This window comes from Antedon bifida, chromosome 6 (genome assembly GCF_963402885.1).
Source record: "Antedon bifida chromosome 6, ecAntBifi1.1, whole genome shotgun sequence".
Taxonomy (NCBI): Eukaryota; Metazoa; Echinodermata; class Crinoidea; order Comatulida; family Antedonidae; genus Antedon; species Antedon bifida.
Genome location: NC_136231.1, coordinates 12291584 through 12314130, shown reverse-complemented (window position 1 = coordinate 12314130; position 22547 = coordinate 12291584). Strand labels below are relative to the sequence as shown.

Here is a 22547-nt window from a genome sequence, read left to right as displayed (position 1 = left end):
TTTTGAGCAATTCGATAAAACTTTTCACACAAAAACATCAAAGAGCACAAAATAGCTTAATATCGTATTTAAAAACGTTTTAGACCATTTTGAGCATTTCGACAAAAATTTTTCACACAAAACATCAAAGTGTGCAGAATAGCTTCAAATCGCATTTGGAGACGTTTTAGACCATTTTGTGATTTTCGAAAAAACATGTTAACATAAAAACACCAAAGTGCTAAGAATAGCTTCAAATCGCATTTGGAGACATTTTAGACCATTTTGTTATTTTCGAAAAAACATGTTAACATAAAAACACCAAAGTGCTTAGAATAGCTTCAAATCGCATTTGGAGACGTTTTAGACCATTTTGTGATTTTCGAAAAAACTTGTTTACAGAAAAACATCAAAGTGCTTAAAATCTCATTAGAAACCGTTTTAGACCATTTTGAGCAATTCGATAAAACTTTTCACACAAAAACATCAAAGAGCACAAAATAGCTTAATATCGTATTTAAAAACGTTTTAGACCATTTTGTGATTTTCGAAAAAACTTGTTAACATAAAAACACCAAAGTGCTTAGAATAGCTTCAAATCGCATTTGGAGACGTTTTAGACCATTTTGTGATTTTCGAAAAAACTTGGTTACACAAAAACATCAAAGTGCTTAAAATCACATTATAAACCGTTTTAGACCATTTTGAGGATTTCGATAAAACTTTTCACACAAAAACATCAAAGAGCACAAAAGAGCTTAATATCGTATTTAAAAACGTTTTAGACCATTTTGAGCATTTCGACAAAAAATTTTCACACAAAACATCAAAGTGTACAGAATAGCTTCAAATCGCATTTGGAGACGTTTTAGACCATTTTGTGATTTTCGACAAAACTTGTTAACATAAAAACACCAAAGTGCTAAGAATAGCTTCAAATCGCATTTGGAGACATTTTAGACCATTTTGTTATTTTCGAAAAAACTTGTTAATATAAAAATACCAAAGTGCTTAGAATAGCTTCAAATCGAATTTGGAGACGTTTTAGACCATTTTGTGATTTTCGAAAAAACTTGGTTACAGAAAAACATCAAAGTGCTTAAAATCACATTATAAACCGTTTTAGACCATTTTGAGGATTTCGATAAAACTTTTCACACAAAAACATCAAAGAGCACAAAATAGCTTAATATCGTATTTAAAAACGTTTTAGACCATTTTGAGCATTTCGACAAAAATTGTTCACACAAAACACCAAAGTGCTAAGAATAACTTCAAATCTCATTTAGAGACGTTATAGACCTATTTGTGATTTTCGAAAAAACTTGTTAACATAAAAACACCAAAGTGTTAGAATAGCTTCAAAACGCATTTGGAGACGTTTTAGACCATTTTGTGATTTTCGAAAAAACTTGGTTACACAAAAACATCAAAGTGCTTAAAATCTCATTAGAAACCGTTTTAGACCATTTTGAGCAATTCGATAAAACTTTTCACACAAAAACATCAAAGAGCACAAAATAGCTTAATATCGTATTTAAAAACGTTTTAGACCGTTTTGAGCATTTCGACAAAAAATTTTCACACAAAACATCAAAGTGTACAGAATAGCTTCAAATCGCATTTAGAGACGTTTTAGACCATTTTGTGATTTTCGAAAAAACTTGTTAACATAAAAACACCAAAGTGCTTAGAATAGTTTCAAATCGCATTTGGAGACGTTTTAGACCATTTTGTGATTTTCGAAAAAACTTGGTTACACAAAAACATCAAAGTGCTTAAAATCTCATTATAAACTTGGTCTAAAACGTCTCCAAATGGGATTTGAAGCTATTCTGCAGACTTTGATGTTTTGTGTGAAACATTTTTGTCGAAATTCTCAAAATGGTCTAAAACGTTTTTAAATACGATATTAAGCTATTTTGTGCTCTTTATTTTTTTGTGTGAAAAGTTTTATCGAAATGCTCAAAATGGTCTAAAACGGTTTCTAATAAGATTTTAAGCACTTTGATGTTTTTGTGTAACCAAGTTTTTTCGAAAATCACAAAATGGTCTAAAACGTCTCCAAATGCGATTTGAAGCTATTCTAAGCACTTTTGTGTTTTTATGTTGACAAGTTTTTTCGAAAATCACAAAATGGTCTATAACGTCTCTAAATGAGATTTGAAGTTATTCTTAGCACTTTGGTGTTTTTATGTTAACAAGTTTTTTCGAAAATCACAAAATGGTCTAAAACGTCTCCAAATGCGATTTGAAGGTATTCTGTACACTTTGATGTTTTGTGTGAAAAATTTTTGACGAAATGCTCAAAATACTCTAAAACGTTTTTAAATACGATATTATGCTATTTTGTGCTCTTTGATGTTTTTGTGTGAAAAGTGTTATCGAAATTCTCAAAATGGTCTAAAACGGTTTATAATGTGATTTTTACAAGCACTTTGATGTTTTTGTGTAACCAAGTTTCATCGAAATGCACAAAGTGGTCTAAAACGTCTCCAAATAAGATTTGAAGCTATTCTAAACACTTTGGTGTTTTTATGTTAACAAGTTTTTTCGAAAATCACAAAATTGTCTAAAACGTCTCCAAATGCGATTTAAAGCTATTCTAAGCACTTTTGTGTTTTTATGTTAACAAGTTTTTTCGAAAATCACAAAATGGTCTAAAACGTCTCCAAATGCGATTTGAAGCTATTCTGCACACTTTAATGTTTTGTGTGAAAAATTTTTGTCGAAATGCTCAAAATGGTCTAAAACGTTTTTAAATACGATATTAAGCTATTTTGTGCTCTTTGATGTTTTTGTGTGAAAAGTATTATCGAATTGCTCAAAATGGTCTAAAACCGTTTCTAATGAGATTTTAAGCACTTTGATGTTTTTCTGTAACCAAGTTTTTTCGAAAATCACAAAATGGTCTAAAACGTCTCCAAATGCGATTTAAAGCTATTCTAAGCACTTTGGTGTTTTTATGTTGACAAGTTTTTTCGAAAATCACAAAATGGTCTAAAACGTCTCCAAATGCGATTTAAAGCTATTCTAAGCACTTTGGTGCTTTTATGTTGACAAGTTTTTTCGAAAATCACAAAATGGTCTAAAACGTCTCCAAATGCGATTTGAAGCTATTCTAAGCACTTTGGTGTTTTTATGTTAACAAGTTTTTTCGAAAATCACAAAATGGTCTAAAACGTCTCCAAATGCGATTTGAAGCTATTCTTCACACTTTGATGTTTTGTGTGAAAAATTTTTGTCGAAATGCTGAAAATGGTCTAAAACGTTTTTAAATACGATATTAAGCTATTTTGTGCTCTTTGATGTTTTTGTGTGAAAAGTTTTATTGAAATGCTCAAAATGGTCTAAAACGGTTTCTAATTAGATTTTAAGCATTTTGATGTTTTTGTGTAACCAAGTTTTTTCGAAAATCACAAAATGGTCTAAAACGTTTCCAAATGCGATTTGAAGCTATTCTAAGCACTTTGGTGTTTTTATGTTGACAAGTTTTTTCGAAAATCACAAAATGGTCTATAACGTCTCCAAATGCGATTTGAAGCTATTCTGCACACTTTGATGTTTTGTGTGAAACATTTTTGTCGAAATTCTCAAAATGGTCTAAAACGTTTTTAAATACGATATTAAGCTATTTTGTGCTCTTTATTTTTTCGTGTGAAAAGTTTTATCGAAATGCTCAAAATGGTCTAAAACGGTTTCTAATAAGATTTTAAGCACTTTGATGTTTTTGTGTAACCAAGTTTTTTCGAAAATCACAAAATGGTCTAAAACATTTCCAAATGCGATTTGAAGCTATTCTAAGCACTTTTGTGTTTTTATGTTGACAAGTTTTTTCGAAAATCACAAAATGGTCTATAACGTCTCTAAATGAGATTTGAAGTTATTCTTAGCACTTTGGTGTTTTTATGTTAACAAGTTTTTTCGAAAATCACACAATGGTCTAAAACGCCTCCAAATGCGATTTGAAGCTATTCTGCACACTTTGATGTTTTGTGTGAAACATTTTTGTCGAAATTCTCAAAATGGTCTAAAACGTTTTTAAATACGATATTAAGCTATTTTGTGCTCTTTATTTTTTTGTGTGAAAAGTTTTATCGAAATGCTCAAAATGGTCTAAAACGGTTTCTAATAAAATTTTAAGTACTTTGATGTTTTTGTGTAACCAAGTTTTTTCGAAAATCACAAAATGGTCTAAAACGTCTCCAAATGCGATTTGAAGCTATTCTGCACACTTTGATGTTTTGTGTGAAACATTTTTGTCGAAATTCTCAAAATGGTCTAAAACGTTTTTAAATACGATATTAAGCTATTTTGTGCTCTTTATTTTTTTGTGTGAAAAGTTTTATCGAAATGCTCAAAATGGTCTAAAACGGTTTCTAATAAAATTTTAAGTACTTTGATGTTTTTGTGTAACCAAGTTTTTTCGAAAATCACAAAATGGTCTAAAACGTCTCCAAATGCGATTTGAAGCTATTCTAAGCACTTTTGTGTTTTTATGTTGACAAGTTTTTTCGAAAATCACAAAATGGTCTATAACGTCTCTAAATGAGATTTGAAGTTATTCTTAGCACTTTGATGTTTTGTGTGAAAATTTTTTGACGAAATGCTCAAAATGCTCTAAAACGTTTTTAAATACGATATTATGCTATTTTGTGCTCTTTGATGTTTTTGTGTGAAAAGTGTTATCGAAATGCTCAAAATGGACTAAAACGGTTTATAATGTGATTTTTACAAGCAGTTTGATGTTTTTGTGTAACCAAGTTTCATCGAAATGCACAAAATGGTCTAAAACGTCTCCAAATAAGATTTGAAGCTATTCTAAACACTTTTGTGTTTTTATGTTAACAAGTTTTTTCGAAAATCACAAAATGGTCTAAAACGTCTCCAAATGCGATTTAAAGCTATTCTAAGCACTTTGGTGCTTTTATGTTGACAAGTTTTTTCGAAAATCACAAAATGGTCTAAAACGTCTCCAAATGCGATTTGAAGCTATTCTAAGCACTTTGGTGTTTTTATGTTAACAAGTTTTTTCGAAAATCACAAAATGGTCTAAAACGTCTCCAAATGCGATTTGAAGCTATTCTTCACACTTTGATGTTTTGTGTGAAAAATTTTTGTCGAAATGCTGAAAATGGTCTAAAACGTTTTTAAATACGATATTAAGCTATTTTGTGCTCTTTGATGTTTATGTGTGAAAAGTTTTATTGAAATGCTCAAAATGGTCTAAAACGGTTTCTAATAAGATTTTAAGCATTTTGATGTTTTTGTGTAACCAAGTTTTTTCGAAAATCACAAAATGGTCTAAAACGTTTCCAAATGCGATTTGAAGCTATTCTAAGCACTTTTGTGTTTTTATGTTGACAAGTTTTTTCGAAAATCACAAAATGGTCTATAACGTCTCTAAATGAGATTTGAAGTTATTCTTAGCACTTTGGTGTTTTTATGTTAACAAGTTTTTTCGAAAATCACACAATGGTCTAAAACGTCTCCAAATGCGATTTGAAGCTATTCTGTACACTTTGATGTTTTGTGTGAAAAATTTTTGTCGAAATGCTCAAAATGGTCTAAAACGTTTTTAAATACGATATTAAGCTATTTTGTGCTCTTTGATGTTTTTGTGTGTAAAGTTTTATCGAAATTTTCAAAATGGTCTAAAACGGTTTTTAATGAGTTTTTAAGCACTTTGATGTTTTTGTGTAACCAAGTTTTTTCGAAAATCACAAAATGGTCTAAAACGTTTCCAAATGCGATTTAAAGCTATTCTAAGCACTTTGGTGTTTTTATGTTGACAAGTTTTTTCGAAAATCACAAAATAGTCTATAACGTCTCTAAATGAGATTTGAAGTTATTCTTAGCACTTTGGTGTTTTTATGTTAACAAGTTTTTTCGAAAATCACACAATGGTCTAAAACGCCTCCAAATGCGATTTGAAGCTATTCTGCACACTTTGATGTTTTGTGTGAAACATTTTTGTCGAAATTCTCAAAATGGTCTAAAACGTTTTTAAATACGATATTAAGCTATTTTGTGCTCTTTATTTTTTTGTGTGAAAAGTTTTATCGAAATGCTCAAAATGGTCTAAAACGGTTTCTAATGTGATTTTAAGCACTTTGATGTTTTTGTGTAACCAAATTTTTTCGAAAATCACAAAATGGTCTAAAACGTCTCCAAATGCGATTTGAAGCTATTCTGTACACTTTGATGTTTTTATGTTAACAAGTTTTTTCGAAAATCACAAAATGGTCTAAAACGTCTCCAAATGCGATTTGAAGCTATTCTGCACACTTTGATGTTTTGTGTGAAAAATTTTTGTCGAAATGCTCAAAATGGTCTAAAACGGTTTGTAATGAGATTTTAAGCACTTTGATGTTTTTCTGTAACCAAGTTTTTTCGAAAATCACAAAATGGTCTAAAACGTCTCCAAATGCGATTTAAAGCTATTCTAAGCACTTTGGTGTTTTTATGTTGACAAGTTTTTTCGAAATCACAAAATGGTCTAAAACGTCTCCAAATGCGATTTAAAGCTATTCTAAGCACTTTGGTGTTTTTATGTTGACAAGTTTTTTCGAAAATCACAAAATGGTCTAAAACGTCTCCAAATGCGATTTGAAGCTATTCTAAGCACGTTGGTGTTTTTATGTTGACAAGTTTTTTCGAAATTCACAAAATGGTCTATAACGTCTCTAAATGAGATTTGAAGTTATTCTTAGCACTTTGGTGTTTTGTGTGAAAAATTTTTGTCGAAATGCTCAAAATGGTCTAAAACGTTTTTAAATACGATATTAAGCTATTTTGTGCTCTTTGATGTTTTTGTGTGTAAAGTTTTATCGAAATTTTCAAAATGGTCTAAAACGGTTTTTAATGAGTTTTTAAGCACTTTGATGTTTTTGTGTAACCAAGTTTTTTCGAAAATCACAAAATGGTCTAAAACGTCTCCAAATGCGATTTAAAGCTATTCTAAGCACTTTGGTGTTTTTATGTTGACAAGTTTTTTCGAAAATCACAAAATGGTCTATAACGCCTCTAAATGAGATTTCAATTATTCTTAGCACTTTGGTGTTTTTATGTTAACAAGTTTTTTCGAAAATCACACAATGGTCTAAAACGTCTCCAAATGCGATTTGAAGCTATTCTGTACACTTTGATGTTTTGTGTGAAAAATTTTTGTCGAAATGCTAAAAATGGTCTAAAACGTTTTTAAATACGATATTAAGCTATTTTGTGCACTTTGATGTTTTTGTGAGAAAAGTTTTATCGAAATCCTCAAAATGGTCTAAAACGGTTTATAATGTGATTTTAAGCACTTTGATGTTTTTGTGTAACCAAATTTTTTCGAAAATCACAAAATAGTCTAAAACGTCTCCAAATAAGATTTGAAGCTATTCTAAGCACTTTGGTGTTTTTATGTTAACAAGTTTTTTCGAAAATCACAAAATGGTCTAAAACGTTTTTAAATACGATATTAAGCTATTTTGTGCTCTTTGATGTTTTTGTGTGAAAAGTTTTATCGAATTGCTCAAAATGGTCTAAAACGGTTTATAATGAGATTTTAAGCACTTTGATGTTTTTGTGTAACCAAGTTTTTTCGAAAATCACAAAATGGTCTAAAACGTCTCCAAATGCGATTTGAAGCTATTCTAAGCACTTTGGTGTTTTTATGTTAACAAGTTTTTTCGAAAATCACAAAATGGTCTAAAACGTCTCCAAATGCGATTTGAAGCTATTCTGCACACTTTGATGTTTTGTGTGAAAATTTTTTTCAAAATGGTCTAAAACGGTTTCTAATAAGATTTTAAGCACTTTGATGTTTTTGTGTAACCAAGTTTTTTCGAAAATCACAAAATGGTCTAAAACGTCTCCAAATGCGATTTGAAGCTATTCTGCACACTTTGATGTTTTGTGTGAAAATTTTTTTCAAAATGGTCTAAAACGGTTTCTAATAAGATTTTAAGCACTTTGATGTTTTTGTGTAACCAAGTTTTTTCGAAAATCACAAAATGGTCTAAAACGTCTCCAAATGCGATTTGAAGCTATTCTAAGCATTTTGGTGTTTTTATGTTGACAAGTTTTTTCGAAAATCACAAAATGGTCTATAACGTCTCTAAATGAGATTTGAAGTTATTCTTAGCACTTTGGTGTTTTTATGTTAACAAGTTTTTTCGAAAATCACACAATGGTCTAAAACGTCTCCAAATGCGATTTGAAGCTATTCTGTATACTTTGATGTTTTGTGTGAAAATTTTTTGTCGAAATGCTCAAAATGGTCTAAAACGTTTTTAAATACGATATTAAGCTATTTTGTGCTCTTTGATGTTTTTGTGAGAAAAGTTTTATCAAAATCCTCAAAATGGTCTAAAACGGTTTCTAATGTGATTTTAAGCACTTTGATGTTTTTGTGTAACCAAATTTTTTCGAAAATCACAAAATAGTCTAAAACGTCTCCAAATAAGATTTGAAGCTATTCTAAGCACTTTGGTGTTTTTATGTTAACAAGTTTTTTCGAAAATCACAAAATGGTCTAAAACGTTTTTAAATACGATATTAAGCTATTTTGTGCTCTTTGATGTTTTTGTTTGAAAAGTTTTATCGAATTGCTCAAAATGGTCTAAAACGGTTTATAATGAGATTTTAAGCACTTTGATGTTTTTGTGTAACCAAGTTTTTTCGAAAATCACAAAATGGTCTAAAACGTCTCCAAATGCGATTTGAAGCTATTCTAAGCACTTTGGTGTTTTTATGTTAACAAGTTTTTTCGAAAATCATAAAATGGTCTAAAACGTCTCCAAATGCGATTTGAAGCTATTCTGTACACTTTGATGTTTTTATGTTAACAAGTTTTGTCGAAATGCTCAAAATGGTCTAAAACGTTTTTAAATACGACTGTCACAAGTGACATAAAGTTGTGTATATATTTTGCAAGTCATTCTTACTTTTCCTTTTGTTTTCACTATTTGAACCTTTCTTTTGTTTTAGGAAGCTATTGTGTGAAGCCAGTGGAGCAGAGTTTTTGTGTTGCAGAGAAGGATTGTGTGGTGTTTGCTGATTGGAGGAGAGGTATAAGAGTTAAGTTAGTGTGTGAGTTGCTGATTGGTGGAGAAGGATAAGGTGGTGATATGTGGAAAATTGAGGGAATTTTGAGGTAGATGGAAATTGAGAGGAGACAGAGAAGGAGGGCTATGTTATGTTAAGCCAGAAAGGGATAAGTGAATATTGATATGAGAAACTAAGACGTGCAGGAGAAGAAGTAATTGAATTATGGTGAAATAGAGCTGAAGCAGAAAGGAAATAAAGAGATATACATGAAGTTAATAAATTGTGAGTTGGAGATAATTATGGTGATATAGAGCTGAAGCAGAAAGGAAGTAAAGTGATATACATGAAGTTAATAAATTGTGAGTTGGAAGTAATACTATAAGGCTGTACTTAAATGTAGAACTGTTAATTGTTGAGATTACTGAGGATTAATTGAAATTGTGTATGTAAATTGACGGAAGAAATAACTGTTGGAAACAGCAGAAGTTGTTGCATGGAAAGAATTGTTTGGAAATATTGAAGAGTAACTGGATTGATACTGATATTATTTTACGTGGAAAAGGAGAAAGAAATAATTGGTCGGGGAGCGGATTGCAGGACAGAACGACATCAAGAAACATTTTAACTTTATATTTGATTTATTTATATGTCAGAAAATAGGAAGAATTATAATTGAGGCGTGGGAGTTGTTTATTTGCAGAATCGTTTTAACTTTTATCTTTCTAATTTGTTTTGTGTCAGCGTAGGAGAGAAGGCAAGAAGGAACGATATTGTGGACATTTATTATTGTTTAATTATCCATTTTGTGATATTATTGTATTTGAAAGGGGGGGTTTCGGGGATTTATTTAAAAATAAGAAGATTGTTGATATTTTGTTTGGAAGGATTGGGAAATTTGGGGAATTGCATAAAGTGTGTGGGGAATAGAATACTGTATCATTGTTTGAGAATTGGTTGGGTTTTTTTTGTGGGTTTTTTTTTGGGGGTTTGAATTATAAAAGAAAGAATTGGTTGTCGAAGATTATTATTAAATTTTACTTTTTACATTTATATGTGTACAGTTGTGGCTATTTACCGTTGTTCACCGTTGGTTACCAGCAATTACATGTCCGAAAGAGCCGTAATTGCGGCTGTGTGACATTTATGGGGGCTCGTCCGGGAAACTTTGTAACCTAGCGTGAACATTGGTAGATGAAACAATTGTACGTGATTCTTGGATTGTCTATTTGCCATATTATTGGCATACTGTATACTTATATTGGATACTTATATATATATATATTTTTTTTTTCTTAAGAAATGGATCTCACTAAAATTGTTGACGCAGGAAAAGCGTTGGGGTTAGATGGAGTGGAATTAAGCGAGTTTGTGGAAAAGAGAGAGGAAGCTGCCAGAGAGAGAGAAGAGAGAGCACGAGAGAGAGAAGAGAGAGCACTAGAGAGAGAAGAGAGAAACAGGGAGAGAGAAGAAAAACAGCGAAACAGGGACAGGGAGAGAGAAGAAATGGAGCGAAACAGAGACAGGGAAGAGAGAGAGAGAAGAGAGGCACTAGAGAAGGAAGAGAGAGAGAGAAGAGAGGCACTAGAGAAGGAAGAGAGAGAGAGAAGAGAGGCACTAGAGAAGGAAGAGAGAGAGAGAAGAGAGGCACTAGAGAAGGAAGAGAGAGAGAGAAGAGAGGTACTAGAGAGGGACGAAGCAGAGAGAAAAAGAGCGAGTGAAGAAAAAGAGAGAGAAAACGAAAGGGCGAAAGAAGCTGAGAATCAGGCCTATCTTATAGAAATGCGAAGGTTAGAAATCCAATTAGAACAAGAAAAGAATCGGGCACGGCCGGGTGGTAGAGTATTACCCAATCCTGAGTCACGGGTTAAGGCCAGTAAACCTAAATTACCCCCTTTCCATGATCGAACAGATGACCTAGATGCCTATCTGAAAAGGTTTGAACGGTATGCGACTAGTCAGGAGTGGAAAGAAATTGAGTGGCCGGTTAACTTAAGTGCCCTACTAACTGGGAAGGCTCTCGAGGTTTATTCCAGGTTGTCGTCAGCTGAAGCTAACGATTACAAACTGTTGAAATTGGCTCTTCTAAAACGGTTTCAGTTAACCGCCGATGGATTTCGACATAAGTTACGAACAGCTAAGCCCGAATACGGAGAAAGCGGCCCGCAAGTTGCTGCGAGGATAAGCAATTATCTTGATAGGTGGATTGACCTAGCAGAGGGGGAAAAAACCTTTCAGGGGTTAAAAGATTTATTGCTGCGAGAGCAGTTTACCGATGGGTGTGGGAAGGACCTAGCTCTGTTCCTAAGGGAACGTCAACCGAAAACGATACAAGCGATGGCTGAAATTGCGGAGCAATATTTGGAAGCTCGTGGGGGATTATTTGGTAAACCAATAGAGTTTAAACAAAAAGAGCCAAATTCTCCTCAACTCTCCTCTAATAATGTTCCCAGTACATCCTCATCACAAAGCCCTTCTAGTTTCCGTAGTCCAACTTGTTTTATATGTCATCGTGTAGGTCACCTAGCTAGAAATTGCAGAGCCTCAACTATGCATAAGCCAAACTCTCCTCCAAAATGTTACCGATGCTTAAAAACAGGACATATTGCCAGAAATTGTAGACAGGACGCCAACAGTTGCGCTGGGTTGTCTACTTCACCACAAACAGAGTCTGATTGCCAGAAATGTACAAACCAACACGAATGTAAAGCCAAAGAAGAAATTCCCGATGTGGGGGCCAGTATGGTTACGAAAATGTCAGAGTCTTTAAATCAATGTTGTATCAATAATGATGGTGATAAGGTCACTCTTCAATGTGGGCACTGTCTTCCAATTATGACAGCGGCTCTAAATAATTCAATTAGTAAAATGCCCGTTTATACAGGTTGTGTTGGGTCACGCTGCGTCTCTGTTCTTCGTGACAGTGGCTGTAGTGGGGTGGTTGTGAAGAAAGATCTTGTATCAGCCGAACAACTTACTGGTAAGGAGAAAACCTGTGTGCTGATTGATGGCACGGTCCGCAACTTACCGGTTGCATTAATACATGTTAATACTCCATTTTTTTCAGGAAAGACGTATGCACTATGTATGAATAACCCTATTTATGACTTGATATTAGGTAATATTGCAGGAGTACGAGCACCAGGAAATCCAGATCCCACATGGACAGAGCGAAATCTTCAAGGATGTTCTGTTGTTACCCGGTCTCAAGCTAACACTATGGATAAACCATTCAGAACACTTAAAACTACAGAAATACACAAGCAAATCATCACAGCGGGAATTATGAAAACCGCCCAGCAACAAGATATCAGCCTTGCAAAATTCAAGGATCTTGCAGAGAAACAAACTACAACTGTGAGTAACAAACAAGCCGAGGCTAGGTTTATTTATCATAAAGACCTATTATATAGGCAATTTTCCTCTCCTAATATTGAACACGGGGATAAGTTTACCCAACTAGTAGTGCCAGCTGACTATCGACGCCAGGTAATGCGCCAAGCCCATGAAACCTTATTAGGAGGACACCAAGGGGTAAAAAAGACGACAGATAAAGTGTTGACAACATTTTGGTGGCCTGGGGTAACTGCAGATATTACTCGATATTGTCGATCCTGTGACATTTGTCAGAGAACTGTACAAAAAGGTAGAGTTACGAAAGTGCCTCTAGGAAGCATGCCTTTGATCGAGGTGCCGTTTGAACGGATTCACGGCAGTTTCCAGCGAGACAAAAAGTGGTGAGCCCTCTATAGTTTCGATGCTCGCTTTTTCTTATTTTATGTTATAGAGGGCGCTAGTTTAAATACCCGGAAGACTATTTTTAATACCCTGGTAAAAGAGAGGGAATAAACTGACCAATAGACAGTGTTATAATTGAAAATTTAATGAATATTCATGTTATATTCGAAGAAGAAGGCATGTAATTGATATTCGAAGCCAGCGGTCACTCCGTTTCTCAAGACTTCCCGAGATATGAGTATTGAAATCTTACGTCTATTTTGCGACAAAAAACAGTAAAAAATAGCAGTTTAATTACAGGGTAATGGTAAGGTTATATTTTTTTTTTGCAATTTACATAAACATCGGCGCCTAGTCGATGTGAAAATTCAAAAACTTGATAAACAATATTTAAAAAATCTCGCTGACGTCTAATCCAGTTTAATAATTATATACACAGAAAGTCGGGGCCCATTTGCCTGTTTTGCACACGTGGGTGTGCTGCTAAAGGCCTAGGCCTAACAAAGGTTTGTCACTACGTACTAGGTTTAAGCCACGAAAAATAAATATTGGCCTAGAATAATATACTCTTAGTAGGCCTAGCCCAAGTATATGTCGTTAAGAGGGGAAATCAGCAGGGCCAGGCTTAGTAACAGCTCTATCTAGACTAGGCTAGGCCTAATTTTTTAATATGGTACCATCAAGACATAGGTAGGCCTAGGAGAATAGGTATACTTACTAACTAGCTTTCATGAGGGCCTAAGTTATTCTACAGTAGAAAATGTGAAAATATCATAGTCTATCTTCCTATGGCTTGAATATTACTAAACTATGGCAGCAACAGCATTGCATTTGTAGAATAAAAAATAAAATTTTGATTTTAATTTTGACAGTATAGTCCTAATAATAATATAATATTTCATCATGTATTTCAATCGCTAGTCCACCATTTTTTTAAATATTGATGATAAATATTTATAATTCAAAAATTGTATTACAGGTTCCAAAAATACCACCAACACAAACAAGTACGACTACTTTATTGATGCAAGTGTGGTTCATAAGAGAATACATAATAAAGAAGAAGATGGCACTCCGTCAGATTTATCAGTAAGCCTATATTTTCTTTTATTTCGTATTCTTTGTCGTGTACTTTATTCTTCTTTTTCTGAAAAATATAAACAGGTTTATTTAATTTTTGGTGAGCAGGGAGCTAAAATGCACAAATAGTGTAATCAATAAAGTGTAAATTGTTACCAATTTTTCTTCTTTTGGGTTCAACTATTTCTTCTATTATGCATGGCTGAGTGGTAATTGCATGTGACCGCATCATGGATGTTAACTGTCCAAGTCTGTCATGCATCCCAGCAACTGTTCTTTTCCTTTTATTAAGCGCGGCGTGAATAGACTCCCCACCTTGCTCGCTAACCAGTCCCAGACCAAATCTCCAAGCCTTTAATTGGGGAATGACATGTTCCTCGAGCATATGTAATTTTGGAGATATACTTTTGTTGGTTTTTCGATATTCCTCCATAAAGTCTTTTATGGCTTCATCTGAATTTTTTTTTGTAGAAGAGAAAAGAAACAGTTACAGTGTGTTGTAGGAAAAGAAACAATGGCATGTCTACGGAATACCTTGTAAGGTAAGCATAATTACATTACCATTTTCTTGAATATCAACATCTGTGACAGGTTTTGAATGATTCAAGTTGTTGTGAACCCTAGAAAATTTTGAAAGGAGTGCATCGTACTTGGTGACCAATTCTTTTACTCTTTTGTCAATTAGCTGAATTTTTCCGATAGGAATCTCAGCTTCTTGAATTTTCATTTCATGTAGTGGAGCATTCACTAGTTCATTCCTAACATGGTCCTATTAAAAACAAATATACATTTTAAAAACTACAATTTTAATAATTAACAGTTGAAACAATATCAATTAAAAGAATAGTTAATTTACCTGACAACATTTATGAACATGGTTACCAATAAATGATTTACCATGATAGGCTTGCCGTTGGATGCGATTTTTTTGTAGCACACGTTCCAGTGATGTGACAATTGGACCCGTTCCAAATGGAAGCCCATTTTCCATGCATTTTGTCTGTAAAATAAAATATAATACAAGTTTTGTCTTTACAGTATGTGTCTGGCAAGACGCATCTATGTCATTTATTGTTTGAGTAACTTACCAGTGACTCAATCTCTTCTCTCAATTTGACTATCTTTCCCACATTGGTAATTATGCTACCATCAACACTTCCTTTAAGATAGATTAATGGCATTGCATCCTCCATCTCAGTCAACTTTAATTTCTTTTCTTCAATCTTTTCTTTGATATCAATTTGTGTTTGGATCTGATGTTGAATTATTTTATCAAACTTTGATTCAGAAGTGTCATCAAGTTCTCCATTTTTCCTTAGTGAATATATGAGGCAATCTATGCTGTGCGCCTCCGTCTCTAGCATATCAAAGAGCTTCTTGAATATGCCCAATGACAAGTGCAGGCTAGGAACAGACACCTAAAAGATATAAATTTTAATACCAACCGTGCCATATAATGAAGTAAGTACATTTGTTTCTCTAATATAAAGATAATTAAAAACAAAACTGATGTACTTACATGATCTACCTCAATTGATACTAAGGGATTATTAACAACGCTCATGGAAACATCCTTAGATCGGCTTTCAATTCCGCCATCTTCCATAAACATTCTGTAGTTGGCTCTGATTGAAGCCAATGAGCGCTGTTTGGCGGGTGGTGCCTGCGAGACAAAAAGTGGTGAGCCCTCTATAGTTTCGATGCTCGCTTTTTCTTATTTTATGTTATAGAGGGCGCTAGTTTAAATACCCGGAAGACTATTTTTAATACCCTGGTAAAAGAGAGGGAATAAACTGACCAATAGACAGTGTTATAATTGAAAATTTAATGAATATTCATGTTATATTCGAAGAAGAAGGCATGTAATTGATATTCGAAGCCAGCGGTCACTCCGTTTCTCAAGACTTCCCGAGATATGAGTATTGAAATCTTACGTCTATTTTGCGACAAAAAACAGTAAAAAATAGCAGTTTAATTACAGGGTAATGGTGAGGTTATATTTTTTGTTTGCAATTTACATAAACATCGGCGCCTAGTCGATGTGAAAATTCAAAAACTTGATAAACAATATTTAAAAAATCTCGCTGACGTCTAATCCAGTTTAATAATTATATGCACAGAAAGTCGGGGCCCATTTGCCTGTTTTGCACACGTGGGTGTGCTGCTAAAGGCCTAGGCCTAACAAAGGTTTGTCACTACGTACTAGGTTTAAGCCACGAAAAATAAATATTGGCCTAGAATAATATACTCTTAGTAGGCCTAGCCCAAGTATATGTCGTTAAGAGGGGAAATCAGCAGGGCCAGGCTTAGTAACAGCTCTATCTAGACTAGGCTAGGCCTAATTTTTTAATATGGTACCATCAAGACATAGGTAGGCCTAGGAGAATAGGTATACTTACTAACTAGCTTTCATGAGGGCCTAAGTTATTCTACAGTAGAAAATGTGAAAATATCATAGTCTATCTTCCTATGGCTTGAATATTACTAAACTATGGCAGCAACAGCATTGCATTTGTAGAATAAAAAATAAAATTTTGATTTTAATTTTGACAGTATAGTCCTAATAATAATATAATATTTCATCATGTATTTCAATCGCTAGTCCACCATTTTTTTAAATATTGATGATAAATATTTATAATTCAAAAATTGTATTACAGGTTCCAAAAATACCACCAACACAAACAAGTACGACTACTTTATTGATGCAAGTGTGGTTCATAAGAGAATACATAATAAAGAAGAAGATGGCACTCCGTCAGATTTATCAGTAAGCCTATATTTTCTTTTATTTCGTATTCTTTGTCGTGTACTTTATTCTTCTTTTTCTGAAAAATATAAACAGGTTTATTTAATTTTTGGTGAGCAGGGAGCTAAAATGCACAAATAGTGTAATCAATAAAGTGTAAATTGTTACCAATTTTTCTTCTTTTGGGTTCAACTATTTCTTCTATTATGCATGGCTGAGTGGTAATTGCATGTGACCGCATCATGGATGTTAACTGTCCAAGTCTGTCATGCATCCCAGCAACTGTTCTTTTCCTTTTATTAAGCGCGGCGTGAATAGACTCCCCACCTTGCTCGCTAACCAGTCCCAGACCAAATCTCCAAGCCTTTAATTGGGGAATGACATGTTCCTCGAGCATATGTAATTTTGGAGATATACTTTTGTTGGTTTTTCGATATTCCTCCATAAAGTCTTTTATGGCTTCATCTGAATTTTTTTTTGTAGAAGAGAAAAGAAACAGTTACAGTGTGTTGTAGGAAAAGAAACAATGGCATGTCTACGGAATACCTTGAAAGGTAAGCATAATTACATTACCATTTTCTTGAATATCAACATCTGTGACAGGTTTTGAATGATTCAAGTTGTTGTGAACCCTAGAAAATTTTGAAAGGAGTGCATCGTACTTGGTGACCAATTCTTTTACTCTTTTGTCAATTAGCTGAATTTTTCCGATAGGAATCTCAGCTTCTTGAATTTTCATTTCATGTAGTGGAGCATTCACTAGTTCATTCCTAACATGGTCCTATTAAAAACAAATATACATTTTAAAAACTACAATTTTAATAATTAACAGTTGAAACAATATCAATTAAAAGAATAGTTAATTTACCTGACAACATTTATGAACATGGTTACCAATAAATGATTTACCATGATAGGCTTGCCGTTGGATGCGATTTTTTTGTAGCACACGTTCCAGTGATGTGACAATTGGACCCGTTCCAAATGGAAGCCCATTTTCCATGCATTTTGTCTGTAAAATAAAATATAATACAAGTTTTGTCTTTACAGTATGTGTCTGGCAAGACGCATCTATGTCATTTATTGTTTGAGTAACTTACCAGTGACTCAATCTCTTCTCTCAATTTGACTATCTTTCCCACATTGGTAATTATGCTACCATCAACACTTCCTTTAAGATAGATTAATGGCATTGCATCCTCCATCTCAGTCAACTTTAATTTCTTTTCTTCAATCTTTTCTTTGATATCAATTTGTGTTTGGATCTGATGTTGAATTATTTTATCAAACTTTGATTCAGAAGTGTCATCAAGTTCTCCATTTTTCCTTAGGGAATATATGAGGCAATCTATGCTGTGCGCCTCCGTCTCTAGCATATCAAAGAGCTTCTTGAATATGCCCAATGACAAGTGCAGGCTAGGAACAGACACCTAAAAGATATAAATTTTAATACCAACAGTGCCATATAATGAAGTAAGTACATTTGTTTCTCTAATATAAAGATAATTAAAAACAAAACTGATGTACTTACATGATTTACCTCAATTGATACTAAGGGATTATTAACAACGCTCATGGAAACATCCTTAGATCGGCTTTCAATTCCGCCATCTTCCATAAACATTCTGTAGTTGGCTCTGATTGAAGCCAATGAGCGCTGTTTGGCGGGTGGTGCCTTTAATTGCATTTCTGCTTTTGGTTTTTCACAAAAGAGACAGCAGTATCGAGCTAAAAGTATTCAAATTTTTTCACAATGTTTAAAAATGCTAAAATATGCAGTAATACAGTATAAATAAAATTGGCTTAGAAAGATTTTGTATAAATTAAATGATGATAAAATAATTTAATAGTTTACCATTTGGTCCATTTAATCCATAGAGTTTTGTTAAATACTCATAGTCCCCAAAACAGAAAACTCTCAGTGTGTAATTGCTGAAAGAAATTATACATATATTTTTATTTTATTACTTATATACGCATCCACATAATTGTTAAGTTGATATACTAGTTGTATTCTTACCGCCATTTTTCCCCGTTCAAAGCAACAACTTGGTGGGCCACTTCCGGAAGAGTCCGGTTAATATTAAACATCATGTCAGGGGCATCAAATATTAGTATGACGATGATGTTGTTAATTGAATTTGGTTTGGCGAGGCTACAAATCTGTACCTCAAATTTGGTACTTCCACCTCCCTTATCCCCGCCAAACTTTATCCAAATCTCGTTATTATTGGGAGATAGGTTGTTCAGTCTGTAAAAAAATAAAAAAATAGTAAATATTAATTCAGTTTATAATTAATTTCTTTTAACTTTTATTTCCATAGCAAAATCCATATGAACAAAAGTAAAGTCCTAAAAAGTAAGTTCTACACTTTGTAAGCACATATTTAAATTTAACTTCAGCGTACCTTGAGTGTTCATCAAGATATGAAAATACAACTTTTTTAATGTTCTTCATTCTGACAGTAGGCGTTGATCTTAATTCTATCCCGTCTGAGGACGTCTCAGACCTAAAACATAGCATTTCCATTGTGGATTCAAAATAATCCCCAATGAGATCATTTTGCCGCTGCCGCATCCTTTTCTCTGATGGTATTTTCCCTTTCTCCACATATCTAGTACATAAAAAGGATTAATAATGTAGTCTCACTTTATTACTAGACATACTTGACTGTGTCTAAAATGCTTGTATTCATGCATGGTTTTATTTAATCACATAATTGTTTGTTTACCTTCTTAGCTTTCGTAGCTGGTTCCATGCCAGGTGGCAGTCTGACACCATTGCCAGAGCCTTATCTATATCTATAGACGAAGTTGATGCTATGTTGGCTGCTTTTAAGACCGCTTGACTCATATGTTTGGCTGAGTACACTTTCTGATGGAAATCACCAGCCTCACTATTGCCAACTGATTTTATGATGCTGCTTATGCTATTTGCTCGTCTTGAAACAGTTCGAGAACTGGCCTTATCACTTGGGACTTTGGTGTTTGGTATGATAGCAATCTTTGCTGGCTGTAGATAAGAATTGTATTTATATGTTTTATGCTAACAATTCTGTCATAATAATATTAATCTACTTTTTATAACATGCAATATGATAATTACAGAATTTGTTTTAAAGTACTCACCCGACCATTTGTTGCAATCAGCATTTCCTTACTTTTCTTAAGTTGATTGTAAACAACTTTTTCTGCAAACGTTTGTATTGTTTGGGAGACATGACTATCTTCTAGTGATTTCTCTAACACCGATACAGCTTTTGAAACATTATGATACACCACTTCTTTAGTTGTCTGGTGTTCACAAATATGTCTCTGATGTTCAGAGTATTTTATGAACTTATTGCACGAGCATTGTAATTCTAGCGATTTTAGAGACTCTATTACAATTTGGGAGGCGGGTTTAAATTCCAGCATGTGCATTGGCTTTGCGCACACAAGACATGAACATACGTTAACATGGAGGGTACTAAACAAATTATACAGACAACTAGAACAATAGTGATGTGAACAGTTTGACTCAAGACTGTTGAAAGACAAAATCGAGTTGCATATTTGGCAAATGAAAGGTTCAGAATTGATTTTGTCATTGATTGTAAATTTTGATGGAATAATGTCGCATTCTGTTTCAGAAAATAATGTGTTGAGTTTTATTTGTTTTAGTCTTTTACCTGGTTTTGACTGTTCTGATAATAAATAACATGTGAAACATGATTGTTGTGTGTGTTGTCTCCAGATGTACCTTTGAGTTGTGCTAACCTTCTTGTTATAGCTTGAAAATTGACAGTTCTTGCAAATGAATGGTGGATGTACATCTTTGTTTTCATGAGTTAAATCGATATTTAAAAATGTCAGGACGCTATCTTTTAGTTTAGTTACTTCAAATTTTCGCTGATTTCGTGTTAACTTGACACCACATACACGACATAAATTACTCAATGCATATGTATGGTACTCCATTTCACAAGACAATAAATAACAGTAACATACCACATACAGTCAATGCAAAACCAATACACAATTCTTTAAAATAATATATAATTAACTTTGCTCTAGGCCTATTTTTACCTATAAAATCACTGGAATTTTGAACAGAAATAAGTCAATTTCAAATTTAGCTCAAATCAATTTGAAAGTAGACGTCAGCCTGAATTTTGAGCTAAATAAAGAATAAAGTCTCCGCTTTCACTTGGAATTAACGGTGTTGCTCGAAAAAATTGCAGAGATTTGCTATCAGACGATCAAAAGCTTGAACTTACCGCGACGATAAACTTTCGCCGTGAGGGCGCTATTTATGTATATTTTCGGCTTTTGAAACTATCGCAAACATCGTTAAAATTTCGCTTTTTTAATAATATTTTTTAATCCTAGACCATTTTCCCTAATACAAAATACAATAATAAAGCAAACACTGTAAGATTCGAGGAAAACTTTATTAATTGGTCATTGTAAGACTGTATTTACTTCGTATAATACACTTTCTGTTTATAGCTAGCTAATGTAAACATTTCGCTCGATGTTGGTGGGCTATAAATAGCTGCTCAAGGCTCGCGCCAGGCGTATCAATCAAAAGCGCGTTGTAAACACTTTGTGTCTCGGATATCGCGTTTGAAACTGCCGTGATTGCCGTTGATATAGTTGGTCCCATTTTCCCCATGTCTAAAGGTCGTAATCGTTATATACTCACAATAATAGATTTTGCTACTCGTTATCCAGAGGCAGTGCCTCTACCAAATATTGAAGCTGAACGGGTTGCTGAGGCCTTGGTTGGTGTTTTCTCTAGACTTGGTATCCCGAAAGAAATGCTTACCGATAGGGGATCACAATTTACATCTGAAGTCATGAGGCAAGTTAGTAAGTTGTTGTCTATACGTCAGGTAATGACATCTCCATATCACCCAGCTTGTAATGGTTTGGTCGAACGGTTCAATGGAACACTCAAACAAATGCTGAAACGTATGTGTGCAGAAAGGCCTACTGATTGGGATCGTTACATTGACCCACTACTTTTTGCGGTTAGGGAATCTTCACAGGAAAGTTTAGGGTTTTCTCCTTTTGAACTGTTATATGGCCGTACCGTACGAGGACCCATGTCCATCCTAAGGGAATTGTGGACCGAAGAAATCGAAACACCAGAAACAAAAACCACCTACCAGTACGTTATGGATTTACGGGAACGACTACATGAAACCTGTCAGATGGCTCAGAAGAATCTACAAAAATCTAAGGTCAGGTACAAACAATATTATGACAAAAAGAGTAAGTCCCGGGAATTTGAGGTTGGGGATAAGGTACTACTTTTATTACCCACAGACAAAAACAAACTATTGCTTCAATGGAAAGGTCCTTTTAAGGTTGTAAAGAAATTTGGGTATCTAGACTACCAAATTGACATTAACGGGAAATTCAAAATATTTCACGCCAATCTCTTGAAAAAGTATTATGAGCGAACCGCAGACATTAGTGCTGCCTTAGGGGTATCCGAGCCTTCTGGTATCCTTGAATTAGCTAGCACCGCTGTTATTGAATGCGAACCTAATGAAACATTTACAAATAACCAAAATTATCATCTATCGAATGAGAATCTTTTACAGCTCCACCCTCTACTAGCAAAAGAAACAACAGCCGACATCCACATCAACGAAAGCCTGGATGATACACTAAAGCATGAGGTGCACCGACTTATCGGAAACTACAAAGATGTACTGACGGATTTACCGGGTAAGACTACACTTGGGCAGCATGAAATCAAGCTGGAAACTGATGATACAATCCGTTCCAAGCCCTATCCACTTCCACATGCGTTGCGAGGTACCATTAAGGATGAGGTAAATATGATGTTAAATCTGGGTGTAGTGGAGCCTTCAGGGACACCGTTTGCCTCTCCAATAGTATTGGTAAAGAAACCGGATGGGTCAAATCGATTCTGCGTGGACTTTCGAAAACTTAATCAGGTTACAGTTTTTGA

General features: G+C 33.9%; 3 protein-coding genes and 1 long non-coding RNA gene across 5 annotated transcripts; 2 read left to right on the top strand and 2 right to left on the bottom strand.

The window, feature by feature from the left end:
- The first annotated feature begins 10794 nt into the window (after positions 1–10794).
- Positions 10795–12753, top strand: LOC144845638 (uncharacterized). Its single transcript, XM_078703072.1, has one exon. The coding sequence runs from the start codon at positions 10795–10797 to the stop codon at positions 12751–12753; it is 1959 nt and encodes a 652-aa protein (XP_078559198.1).
- A 352-nt stretch (positions 12754–13105) lies between these two features.
- LOC144845637 (uncharacterized) lies at positions 13106–15442 on the bottom strand. The gene is made up of 6 exons (XM_078703071.1): positions 15350–15442; positions 14919–15248; positions 14687–14830; positions 14392–14599; positions 13987–14283; positions 13106–13897 (listed from the first exon to the last, which is right to left on the bottom strand). The coding sequence occupies exons 1-6, from the start codon at positions 15440–15442 to the stop codon at positions 13884–13886; spliced, it is 1086 nt and encodes a 361-aa protein (XP_078559197.1). The 3' UTR covers positions 13106–13883.
- Positions 15443–15527: 85 nt separating this feature from the next.
- Positions 15528–20293, top strand: LOC144844606 (uncharacterized). The gene is made up of 6 exons (XR_013612445.1): positions 15528–15818; positions 16491–16600; positions 17063–17133; positions 17911–18052; positions 18904–18938; positions 19320–20293. It is a non-coding gene; the product is annotated as an uncharacterized LOC144844606 (long non-coding RNA).
- On the bottom strand, positions 16582–18003 carry LOC144844605 (uncharacterized). Of its 2 annotated transcripts, XM_078701588.1 has the most exons (5): positions 17680–18003; positions 17448–17591; positions 17153–17360; positions 16748–17044; positions 16582–16658 (listed from the first exon to the last, which is right to left on the bottom strand). In XM_078701588.1, the coding sequence occupies exons 1-5, from the start codon at positions 17953–17955 to the stop codon at positions 16645–16647; spliced, it is 939 nt and encodes a 312-aa protein (XP_078557714.1). In that variant the 5' UTR covers positions 17956–18003; the 3' UTR covers positions 16582–16644. The 2 variants fall into 2 exon arrangements, with proteins under 2 accessions (XP_078557714.1, XP_078557713.1); XM_078701587.1 differs by lacking the exon at positions 16582–16658 and having other exon boundaries at positions 16678–17044.
- Positions 20294–22547: the final 2254 nt, after the last annotated feature.

Excerpts from the sequence above, each read along its gene's own strand:
- LOC144845638 (XM_078703072.1), top strand. The coding sequence starts at position 10,795 with ATGCGAAGGTTAGAAATCCAATTAGAACAAGAAAAGAATCGGGCACGG.
- LOC144844605 (XM_078701587.1), bottom strand. The coding sequence starts at position 17,955 with ATGCTAGAGACGGAGGCGCACAGCATAGATTGCCTCATATATTCCCTA. Across the intron at positions 17,592-17,679 it reads GAGAAGAGATTGAGTCACTG|ACAAAATGCATGGAAAATGG; the intron begins GTAAGTTACTCA and ends TTTATTTTACAG. Across the intron at positions 17,361-17,447 it reads ATGTTCATAAATGTTGTCAG|GACCATGTTAGGAATGAACT; the intron begins GTAAATTAACTA and ends TGTTTTTAATAG.
- LOC144845637 (XM_078703071.1), bottom strand. The coding sequence starts at position 15,442 with ATGTTTATGGAAGATGGCGGAATTGAAAGCCGATCTAAGGATGTTTCC. Across the intron at positions 15,249-15,349 it reads TATCAATTGAGGTAGATCAT|GTGTCTGTTCCTAGCCTGCA; the intron begins GTAAGTACATCA and ends TATATCTTTTAG. Across the intron at positions 14,600-14,686 it reads ATGTTCATAAATGTTGTCAG|GACCATGTTAGGAATGAACT; the intron begins GTAAATTAACTA and ends TGTTTTTAATAG.